This window comes from Lipotes vexillifer, unplaced genomic scaffold, assembly GCF_000442215.2.
Source record: "Lipotes vexillifer unplaced genomic scaffold, Lipotes_vexillifer_v1.1 scaffold502, whole genome shotgun sequence".
NCBI classification, from domain to species: Eukaryota; Metazoa; Chordata; class Mammalia; order Artiodactyla; family Lipotidae; genus Lipotes; species Lipotes vexillifer.
In genome coordinates this window covers 504,123-516,150 of record NW_006784433.1, presented here as the reverse complement: position 1 = coordinate 516,150, position 12,028 = coordinate 504,123, and the positions used below count along the sequence as shown (strand labels likewise).

At 38.1% G+C, this 12,028-nt stretch overlaps 1 protein-coding gene across 1 annotated transcript in view; it reads right to left on the bottom strand.

Moving 5' to 3' along the window:
• The window catches only part of KHDRBS2 (KH RNA binding domain containing, signal transduction associated 2), a 721,580-nt gene that overhangs the window by 285,271 nt on the left and 424,281 nt on the right, over positions 1 to 12,028 (bottom strand). Inside the window, exons 5-6 of the mRNA XM_007456845.1 lie at positions 11,742 to 11,869; positions 6,167 to 6,365 (exon numbers count right to left, since the gene is read on the bottom strand). Coding sequence (XP_007456907.1) covers positions 6,167 to 6,365; positions 11,742 to 11,869 — 327 coding nt within the window. The remainder of the gene's footprint in view (positions 1 to 6,166; positions 6,366 to 11,741; positions 11,870 to 12,028) is intronic.

Sequence of the window (12,028 nt, the reverse complement as noted above, 5' to 3'; positions counted from 1 at the left end):
CGTGTAGGGGCTGGGAGATGTCCTAAATATTGCTGAGGGGATTCAAACACTGACTGATGATCTGGATTTAAGGTATGAAGTACAAATGACCTGTATACATGTGTTTGTGAGACAAGTACTATGTAGAATATAAACTGGGTACAAGCCTCAGTCTACTATAGCTGGTTGGTAGTGTTATCATGAGATTAGTGACGGGAACCTGGTAGGTATTCAAAAGTTTAAGTTTATTTTACATATTATCCACAGATAGAGCTTTATATTTTGTTGTGTGGGAGCTTTTTAAAAATCTATTCCCCAAATCTACTTCAATCATGATGATGGAGCTGAAAAAAGTAAATGTACTCTTCTTAGCAGAAAGTCAGTGAAGAGAACCTTTAAAATATTTAAAGTCTGGATTAGGACATATAACAAACTAAAGTTCACATTTTTAAAAAAATTCAACTAACGCTAAAGATGGTTTTAAACAGCAGTCTCATTGACGGTGAGCTGTTTCAGGTCGGGAAAGCAGCCACGAGAAGATCTGATCACCTGTAGACAGTCCACATGGTCAGAGCCTCAGCAGGTAAGGAAGAAAAGTCTGAAGAGTGAATTGCCCCATAGTGTCATTTATAATAAAGGGAATCTTGTCTAAGTAATTTTATCTGAAAGTTAAGAACCCCTTGATATTTTCACAATCAACTCAGCATGGTGCTGTTATTTTGCTACTGAGACACTTAAACTTTTGTTTTTCTTACCTCTTACAGAGGAATAAATTGTTTAAAATTTAGGATTTCTGTCAAGTTCATAATATTTTTCTCCTTCTCTGGAAACTAATGCCTCTCCATATGGTCTTTGGGGCTGGGTACCCAGGAAGCATGCTTATGTTGTGTAAATGTCACGCCTACACCACCCACGTCACTGGTAGCTGATGAGTCTGTAGATCCCAGATCTGATTTCAAGAGACTCCTGCTCTACAGTCATAGACACCTGGCAAGCCCAAATGAACACAATTCTCCCACCTGGGGATCGAGATTAGGGCTGAGAGATGGCCAGCCAGTCAGTATCTGTAGGTGAGGAGAACTGGACTTGGATGTGTAAACTTGGCAGCACCACGGGCTGAGTCATGTTGATCAGCGTAGCCAAATATCCAGTTTGTATGCTAAAGTGGCATGAAAACATATGCAAAAAAACCAGAGAGGAAATGTGGGGAGGGATTCTAGTGCTTCGGTTTAGCTATTTCTTAAGGCCTGATGGCATTCTTATTACTGGACTTCATGATGCCCAATACAGGAAATTTTTACGTGTTGAGATGTGGGGAAGTCATTCTGGCTTATACACGAGTTAACTTGAATTATATTCTAACTAGAACAGCCTGTTGGTGGCCTATAAAACCTACACTGTATATCTGCTTTAATTATTAAAGAAAAGGGTGCATTGACCAGAAGTAAAGAATGTCCATGTTAAAATAAAGACTAAATGCCTCCCTTCCTGGGATGCCAGTGCTGGTACTCCTTTGATGATAAGACTCCCTTCCCAGGTGCCAAGGCCATATTGACTTGCTGTGTACATGCTGATCTGTTTTTTTGAAACCTTGAAGGAAAATATCCTTGACTTGTTTGATGTTCTTTGCTCTGACAATGCATAAAACAGTGCTGAAAACTCTGCTTCTCTGGAGCAGTTCCTCAGAGTAATCCGGGAAGCTGGCTTCTGGATTATAGTCCTCAGTTTGGCTCAAATAAAACTCTTTTCTCTTCCTGTTATAGATTGTTTATTGATTTTCATTGACAGAGTCCCCACCCAGGTTTGTTTACTTATTTATTTACTGCTAAAAGAAAATGACATAGCTTCTCCTATTTGCAAATAATGATGCCCGATTAATTCACAAAAAGTAGCTAAATGTCTGTGACTTCAATGGGTCCATAGCTTATCCCAGGGAGAAATTTAAGAGTATAATACATGATGAAATTTTGTGTAATAGTTATTTCTTATTGACTGTCTATAATGTTTGGGGTACTTATGCATGCTTATGTTTTAAGTGCTTATGGATGCTTATTTCTAACATTCATTGCAGTCTTGTGAGGCTGAAATGATTATCGCCATTATATAGAAGAGGAAATCTAAGCCGCAGAGTGTTATAAATTACACAGCTAGTGACACATTTCAAATTGTGGGATGCTGCTTTCTGTTTCGAAAATCAGGTGGTGTTCACCCAGCAACACAACAGACTTTCCTGAAGGCCAAACTTTCCAATCCCCTGTCTGCGTCACTCCGTACTCCTCATTTCAACAAATGGCACCTCAGTTTTACCTGGTTGTTCAGTCCAAGGTTCAGTTTAACCTTCGCTTCACAAAAACTTCACAAAATTATCTTTTACTCTTTTCTTTTTTCCCACCTCCTTCATCTATCTCATTATCAAATCCTACTAGATCATTTCCACAGTTCACTCAGAATAGACCTCTTCTTACCCCTCTAAGCCTCGTTTTGTCGATGGGGATGCCACCACTCTCCTTATTTCAATTCTTGTGCCCACCTCACCACATATTCTGTTTTCTGCAATGTATACAGAAGAAATCTTTTAAAAAATAAATCTTCTCATGTCACTTTCCTGCCCCAAACTCTCCAATAGCAACTTGAATTGGCCTTTCCATCCCTTGACCTCATCTGGTCCCCCTCACACACTCTCTCCAGCCTTGATGTCTTCCTTGCTGATCCCCAAACACTTCAAGCATGTTCCTCCTCAGTGCCTTTCTGCTTGCTGTTTCCTTAACCAGGGATGCCTTTGTATAGAGGCAGCCCCTTTGCCTAGACTCTACCTTTAGTTAGACAGTTGCTGGAGCCTCTAGGTCAGAAAGACCTTCCCTAACAGCTCTTTTGATGGTGGTGCCCTCCTGCCACCTCCCTCTGGAGCCCTTATCTCTACCTGATGTTACTTTATTCATTTCTTTATATATGTTTGTTCCTGTCTTCTCCCACTAAAATGTAAGCATTATGAAAGTAAATATTTGATCTGTTTTGTTCACAGCTACATCTCTAGGACAATCAGAACAGTGCCTGAAATAAGATAGAGGCTCAGTAAAGGACTGAGTGAATGAATTAAAGGGACTGGATACTTTAAATCTAAGTTTTAAAAATCAGATTTACATGGCTTTGCATTTTCTTTTACTTACTATAAGAACCACACTCCTCTTAAATTTTTCCATTCAGAATATACCCTTTTTCAGAATATGCTCATACTTCCATAAACTCTTTATTACTTTGTAGCTTACTGTTTATTGCCTTGCAGTCCTTGATCTATTCATTACAAATTGGAATGCATGTGAAAGATTACAATATTTTTGGAGCTACATGAAAAATTACAATGTTTTTCCAATCTTGTTCTCTTTCACTGTGCCCTATAAGCCCTGTAAATTCTTTGATTAATAACAATGTTGACCGCTATTTCTCTCTCTTTTAATTTTTGAAATAAAGATTTGACTGTTTAGGCTTCTGTTTGGAAGACAAATACACCATAGTGGCAAAGCACATAAAGATGGTAGACCTAGCTCCTCAGAGATAAAAAACAAAAAGAAAAACAAAAACCAATCCCACCTTCCCTGTTGTGGATTATTCATTCATTCAACAAGCACTTATTTCCTACACAGTACATCTCACGGAAGAGATGGTAGAACCAGGACCAGGGTCTGTGTTTTCAGATCAGTGGCCTTGTTCAGAGGGTAGAATATGTTTTCTGCTGCAGATGTTGCAAATTTCAGACTAAGATTTTAAATACTGATACCTGATGTTGTACAAGATATGTGAGATGAACACAATTCCCCTTTTCCCACAGAAATGGATTTTTAAACTTATTATTATTTTTTTTTATCAAACGGGAATAAACTTTTATTAAACATATACAACACCAGGGTCACAAAAGAAGAGTTAGCGCTGAAATATAAACTAGAAGCGTGAAACCAAACTCACGTGTGGTTCAGAAATTATCGACTGGAGATTTTCCAAGGGAGGAGAAAGGATTTTTTTGCATGAGACTTGAAAAATGCAGATAGGAGCAAATACACAAATGCATGAAGTTAAAATAGGCCATTTCCGTGTTTTTACGACTTGTTCTATCCTGAGATTCTGTCGCGCAAGTTTCCCATATTTGATAAAAAGGCGACACGACCTGGGCACAACCGGCCTATCCTCTCGTAGACCCTAACCTTGGTCTTGGAACTTACCGCCTCACTGCCGAGCATTTTACAGAGGCCATGATTTTCAGATACACAGACGTGCGTACGAAGTAGATGCGAACAGCATCAGCCTTTCAGGTTTACTAGCAGGTTCGAGGTTTCGGCGACCCGGAAGCATTTCGGCTCAGAATGTGAATTTTTCGCGACGCTAAGCACATGTGGGGGACCGCGCTGCGGACCGAGTTTTGTCGATTCCTCGCTGGGTTTGGCCCTGGAGCCAACGAACCCGGACGCGGCGAGGCCTCTCGGCCGTCCTTCGGGGGCCGCGGCGCACCGGCCGCCTGGGAACCTGGGCCGCCGAGCACGGGTCGGGGAGAACTGGGGCCGGGAACCGCGACCGCCGCCACCCAGCACGGGCCGGGAAGGCCAGAAGGACGGCCGGTTGGCCGGCGTCTGCGGGGCGCGCTGGGCCAGGGTGGAGGCCCCAACTACCTGAAGATGTTGTGCCGCCTCCATGCTCCGGTTCTGGTTGCTCGAGCGCACCACCGCCACCTGCAGCCGCGACGACGGTCCGCGACTCCCACTGCGAACTCCCACCCAGCCGCGCCGCTTCCGCGCGAGCAAGATTAAACTTAATATTTTTTCTTCACTCTTACAGATATTAGTCAGTGTTTCATATTTAATCAGTAGCGTTCCTAAAACCTAACATGCTTTAAGCATTAATGTGTTCTTAGTGACACCTATCAACCATTTTCACTTTGTTTTAAGCTTACATTTTTCTTGGTTATTAACCACTTCATAAAACTTTTATATATTTTGAATGCATAGAATGTGACGGTAACTGTCCTTGAAGAGTTTATATTAATAATCATTTACAGAGGACATTTGAGAGGACAGCATGTCTATGGATGGTTGAATGAAACAAACACCTAGATTAGGGGACGGGCACCCTGGAGAGGTTAAAGGCAAAATGAATCTGTTTCATAGGACTATGATCTGGCTTGCATCAATTCAATTGAACATTTAGAGTGGACTTAGTATGGTTATACAAGTGAATAGAAAACTGCCCCTTTTTACAAGTTTCACAATCTAGTAGGAGAAATGGATACAGGGACTAGAATATATGACCAGTGGAAAGCTAACAACCTGGATGAAAGAGGTCAAAGGGAGTATAATGTGATACAGAGGACTGGAAAGGGAGGAGGTGCTTAGAGACACTAAACTTCTTCTGTTCAGTCTATATTTTTTGAGTTCTGAATTCTTACCTGCCAGTTCCATATCTTTTATGTAGTGAGAGAGTAGGATATTTAAATGAAAAACCAACCACATGGTCTTAAATTATTAACAAAGTTTATAATATAATCACATTATATTTGTCAAATACTTCTGAGTTATGTTAATCTTTATCACGTCCCAGGATAATCTTCTAAATACATGACTATTCACATTATGTTCATAATTATTTCCATTTTGAAATTGATTGTTCTAAAGATAAGAAAACCTCAGGATAGTTTGTTTCTTAAAATCTAAGCTATTTAACAACAATGATGGCACCTGTACAATGAAAGATTTTCTCAAAATGCCCTCATTTAGGGCTTCCCTGGTGGTGCAGTGGTTGACAGTCCACCTGCCGATGCAGGGGACACAGGTTCGTGCCCCGGTCCGGGAAGATCTCACATGGATATAAAGAGTAATTTTACCTTCACTGGACCTCCAAGCACCTCACATGCCGCGGAGCGGCTGGGCACGTGAACCATGGCCGCTGAGCCTGCGCGTCCGGAGCCTGTGCTCCGCAACAGGAGAGGCCACAACAGTGAGAGGCCCACATACCGGAAAAAGGAAAACAAAAACAAAAAAATGCCCTCATTTAAAATGCACTGCTAAATTCTGTTGCAAATGACATTTGTTTTCTGCAACAAACATTATTTGCTATATTCGTGGTATATGAATGCCTTTGAAGTTTAGCTTATTCCCCAACAAACTTAACTCCCCCTAATAACTGATTTCTCAAGAGTACTTACATACTCTTCATACCCCTCGTGGGCTGGAGGAGGGGGTGCCCTGTATCCTGGCACAGTGGGTGATGCCCGTGCTCGCGGGGTAGGGACGCCTCTTGCTACAGGGGGCACTGGAAGAGCACCACGGGTCACAGTGGTCCCTCGAGGGGTGAGAAGGCCTCGTCCAGGTGGTGGAGGAGGAGGAATGGCACCCCCACGGCCCCTAGGAGAAACAGGTCACATACAGATGAGAAACAATGAGAGCAGGCAAAGGCTCTTATAGCCTCTATACAATGGGAAGAAAACCACATTTATTTCTGCATGTCTGAGTGTTGTGAGTGTGTGTGTTTAATGGAGATTCTTTAGGATATAAAGCATTTTGACCTCCACAGAATAAGTTTTGTAAATATTGGTTATGACTTAGTTATCATAAAAACCATGTAAAATAATTTGATATTTTCTTTTATAACACTAAAAATTCAAAGCAAAGCAAACAAAAATCAACCCACTCTGATTTTTATTCCAAATTTACCAAAAGTGCCTCAAATGAGAGCAGTGTCTAGTACATGACTCACTGTACCATTCATAGCTGCTAATTGTCAATGTCTCCTCCATGCTGGAGCTTATTGACAGTGATGGGCAATTTTGTCACTTACAAAAAAAAAAATCTGTCTGCACTTCGATAAAATGTGGAACTCTAACCATCATGATATCATTCTGCTTATTATAGTAGCTTAAGTTTGAGGTCATTGTCACTGATTTATCATTATGCGTGTAACCCCCTGAACTGGTACAGTCCCTGATATAATTTATTTCCTATGGTAACTATGGTGCTAGTGAAATACATGAGGGCTCTGCAAAAAAAATAACACACTGAGTACTTGGTACTGCAGTGCTTGACACAAAATTAACTTGTACTAAAAGTGTAAGATCAAATGGTTGCAGTAAACTCTTATGGTATTCTGAGGCCTTTGGAAAGGTTGAGTGTTTGCCTAAAGTTTTTGGGCAAAAGCATGGTTATTTCACTTTTTATTATGTCTGAAAATTTGGCCTCTAGAAAGTACTGCTTTCAGCAAGAACGCTAAAGCTCTGGAGGAAATAATGATCACGGGATGTGAACCATCACACTGTTTGGCTGCACCCACAGATGGGGTTGTAGGTTATGCTTTCTGCTATGAGGAGCAGTCAGCTGGCTCTTGCAGAAAATGAGCTTGACGAGTGAACAATAAGAATGCTGGCAAAGCTTTTAAAAGTTTTAAATAGATTATAGAGCTGATGAATAGAGAAATTATTAGAGAACTTACTGTGAGTCTAATATACAGAGAATGCTCTCCTGCACTGGGAGGTCCTAGAAGGCCCAGTGCTCACTTCAAGCACAGTGGAACTGAGACCACAATATTCTACATTAGCATGATAATATAAAAGCTGATCTATAAGATGGATATAAAGAGTAATTTTACCTTCACTGGACCTCCAAGCACCTTATATAGAGGGTGTGCATACATCCAGGTTTGCCCAGAATAGTTCAGAATTACAACTGTTGTCCTAGTTTAGCATTTTAATACTTTCAACAGTGTCCCTGTGTGGGTGGTAAGTTATATGTCACCTTACTTTAAACTATATTCACAAGTTATATCTATACCACTGAATAATCACAGGTAAGTGTTATAACTCCCTGAGCCTAAAGTAGATTATTTTTCTAAAGGGTAAAATAAGATTTCTGAATCTGTAGCAATTCTTCCTGCTTTAAAATTATATGATGCTCAAATCAAATCTAATTTCTCATCCCATTCCTTCAACTGTCTCTTAGACAGAGCCCTGGAAAATCTGTCTCTTGAATCTGACTCATTACCTCCTACACATTACATCCCTTCCCTGGAATATTAACCCTATATCTGTCTTCCACTCAAGTCCTCAGTTCAACTCAAGATTCACATCACCTATTTAGAACGTAGTGTCCCTGGCTGAATACACACTACAATGTTCTTTCCTTTATTTTTCTGACTTCTTGAAAGTTTTCCATCCTTAATTCTTCACCTCCTGCTCATTCCTGAATCAAATGCAATATAGTTATTACTTTCTCCTCTTTATTGAAAATACTCTTGACTGGTATCACCAGAAGCCTACTGGTTTCTAAATCCACTGGAAATCAGTCCCCATTCCACTGTAACTGTTATATTTATCACTATGGGTTACTATCTGGAAAATGCCTTCTTTGAACTTTTATGACTCTGCTTTTCTCCATATTTCTTCCTCACTCCTTTATATTCTTCAGGCTCATTCACTGACATCTACTCCTGGGCCCACCTTGGAATGTGGCTATCCCCATTTTTCCCCCCACCCTCCTTCTGTGCCTCACGGTGCACCCCTGCAGTCTCTAACCCTGATGGCTGTTAACTCTTTCCTTCCTACCACACACCATACCCTGGATCATGTCTCCTTAACTGGTCTGCATGTTAGAGTCACCTAAAGACCTTTGAAAACCTCCAGACTCCAGACCATACCCCAGGCCAATTAAGTCACAGTCTCTAGCAGCAGCGAGCTTTCAGTGATTCCAATGTGCAGACCAGTTTGGGAACCACTGCCTTACATGTGTTATCTAACTTAAAAATCTTGACAACCTTGTCATGTAGCCATTTCTAAGCCATTTTAAAGGTTGAGAACCAAGTCACAGAAAGTACAAGTCACCTTCCCAAGGTCACACTGGCAATCCATAGCCCTAGGATTAATTATATTCTTCATTATATTTGGTCCTTCACCTAATTTTAGTGGATGATATCATTAATTTCTAACCAGGGCAGACATGAGAGAATTATACTGTCTAAGACCACTCTCTTGTCTCCAACATCTAATTGGACACTAATTTGTTTAAATTCTAATCTCTAATCTAGTCCTTTATCTCTCTAACACTCCAAGTGGTATTCATTTCTGTGTTGGATAATGAACTTGTATTCTCCCTGGCTTCCTTGCCACACACCTCTCTGTCTGTCTTTCTCCCTTTGCTCTAATTCTTCTCTATCACTCACAGTGGTGACTGAGTAGTCTTTCTTGGAGACAAATATGATTAGTCCCCTCTTTAAAAAGCTCCATTAGATTCTATCTATGTATTAGTTCTCATTGTAGTAAACAAAACCTTCAAAATCTGCCTCAAATGTTTTATTTTCCACTGTTCACTCTCATTCAACATGTAGCAATGATGTGTGTGAAGATCTTAATTCTTCAATTACATAATATATATTATTATAATATATAGCTGTAATACTTTGTTTTCTGGTATGCATTATTATTGGAAGATTAGATAGTTTTCATAGATATGCTTGTTGAAACATAAATTCCTTTAATTAAAGAAATTTTCAACAAATTAAAGTTTTAAAAATATACCAGGTACCGTTCTTTTTGAATTTAAGTGTAACTGAATAACTTTAAAAAGTCACAATTTCATAAATATGTACAAATCAGCATCCATTAACCCATGTGTTCAAGAAATTTCTGATCAATATGATATACTGTTTCGTGAAGCTATTTTCTTATTCTTATGTAATTGCAGATACATTTCATCATGTGGTTTGAAACAGAAGACAACAGAGTTCTGCTACATTTACTTTTATTAATGTTAATACATTAATTACATCAAGGTAGCATTGAAAGTGAGGTTTAATTTTCAATATTAATTTTCTTTTTTTAACATATGCAGTATCAGATTGTATGATATATGGAATGCTAAAAAGCAAAAGCTCTCAATCAAATTTTTCTTCTAAGATATTTAAAAATCTAGATCATAATGCACTCTTCTTTATTAAATAATTAAAGAGATTAATATTTTACATTAAAACTTCACTGAAATTGAAATCTTATATGGTCCACTCAAATATGACAAACATATTATTACTTTATGGAGCACCAATAACAAAACAAAGCCTTTTAATATGATGATTTTGTAATCTCAAAAGCAGGTTAATGCATAATTTTTTTAAATGGTCCCTATTCCAAGGAATATAGAATAGAAAAAAACTTCTTGCCTCTATAGTCATTCAATACATACTTAGGTTACACCATATAAAACTGCCAAAATTATCATTTTTTGAACTACAAAAATGACAATTTCATTATTAAAACCCTATGATTTAATCAGTTTAAGATTGCCTGCAATGATGTCATTTCACAACCCATCATGATGAAGTTAATATAAAGGCTTTTTAAAAGCTGATTCCATTTTTAAAAAGTCCATAAAAAATGTTATGTCACATTAATTTTTAGCAATAAACTAATGTTCCTAGGTAGTATTAGAAAGCTCATATAAAAATTTTTTTAAAGAAAAAAATGTGAAAATAATCACTGAAACATTTTCACAAGTTTTTCCTTTAATCAAAGGAATGTCTATAATTACCACATTTTACCTTTAGTCAATTATTTCCTTCATATTTTATTTGGAAATTGATCATTCTTAACTTCTTTTCTGATAGTGTAAAATTTTTTGAGGTGTCTGTGACTTAAATGTTAAAAATAGTGGTGTTTTGAAAGGTGGTGAAAATATTTGGGGAGTAATTTTAAAAATAAATTGAATCAGCAAAGTATCTTAGAATCTCTTAAGATGGTTTCTATGCAATATATGAAATAGTATTCTAAATCTAAGCCGTTTAGAGATTTGAAGGCCAACTATAACAGGATAAAGAGAATGACAGAGTTACACAGTCTGTGTGTGAAGGCTATGAGTATTTTTCACTTTACCTCTTTGCAAAACAATGCTTTCTCTTGAAAGCTTGGCAAATGTAGAATCCTACAAAACAAATTCTGTTGCAGAAAAATTCCAATTTCTTTGAAAAGTGAACAATATCAAATAAAATCTTCTCTGATGACATTGCAGAGTCAAATATAACTAAGCTTTAAATATTCTTACCATCAGCCATGTAACAAATGTGCTTCTGGCTTTCTGGACTAGAGGTGTGTGTGTGTATATATATATATAAATGTGTGTGTGTATATATATAATACACATACATATAATATATATATATATATATAATCTACTTATCTATCTAAACATCTATATATCTACCTACCTACCTATATCTATCATTATCCTCATCTATCTGTCTACCTATCTGGCAAGACTGTATTAATTCATGGGCCATTTAAGGCATAGATAATATTTGTAATTTTCTCTTCATTCAAGGTCATCCTGGTTTAAAGATGCATATGATTGAATCATCTGCATGTCTTAATCCTGGGGACAAAACCAAAAATTAGAAACTCTTAGGTTTGCTCCTCTTATTTTCTTAGGAAGTTGTTAAGAGCTCAAACTCTGAATTCTAGAGTCAGACTGCCTGTGTGTCCTCAGGCATATTGCTTACATCTTTATCAGTTGCTCACCTGTAAATAATGCTTAACCCTACTATGGAGGATTTGATGAGTTAATAACTTATATAAAGCTCTTACGAGCTATATAAGCATCTGTTGTTATTGCTTTTGTGGTGGTGGTGTTTATTGTTGCTGATATTGTTGTTGTTTATTCCTAGCTGTGATCATGACACAGAACAGGCCAGCAAAGTATTGCCATCCTTATTGGCTGTTAATTTATTTAAAGTAAGAACAAATGTACCTTGAAGGAGTTGTGGGAGCTATTCTGATCCCTCTTCCTCTAATACCTCTGCCACGACCAGAGTCCTCTGAGCCATTTAAGTAAGATAATTCACGTAGTTGTTCCTGACGAATTTCATCATTGTAGTCCTATAAGAAAAAACATAACCTGATGAGCTAAAATGGAGCATGGAGTTCTTAGAACTGAACAAACACAATAAGAAAGGAAAATTTTCACTTATTTTCTGGTATACAAAAATCTAAAATGAGGTAAAAGTAAATATAAGTTCCTAGTTTTACAGAGAAACT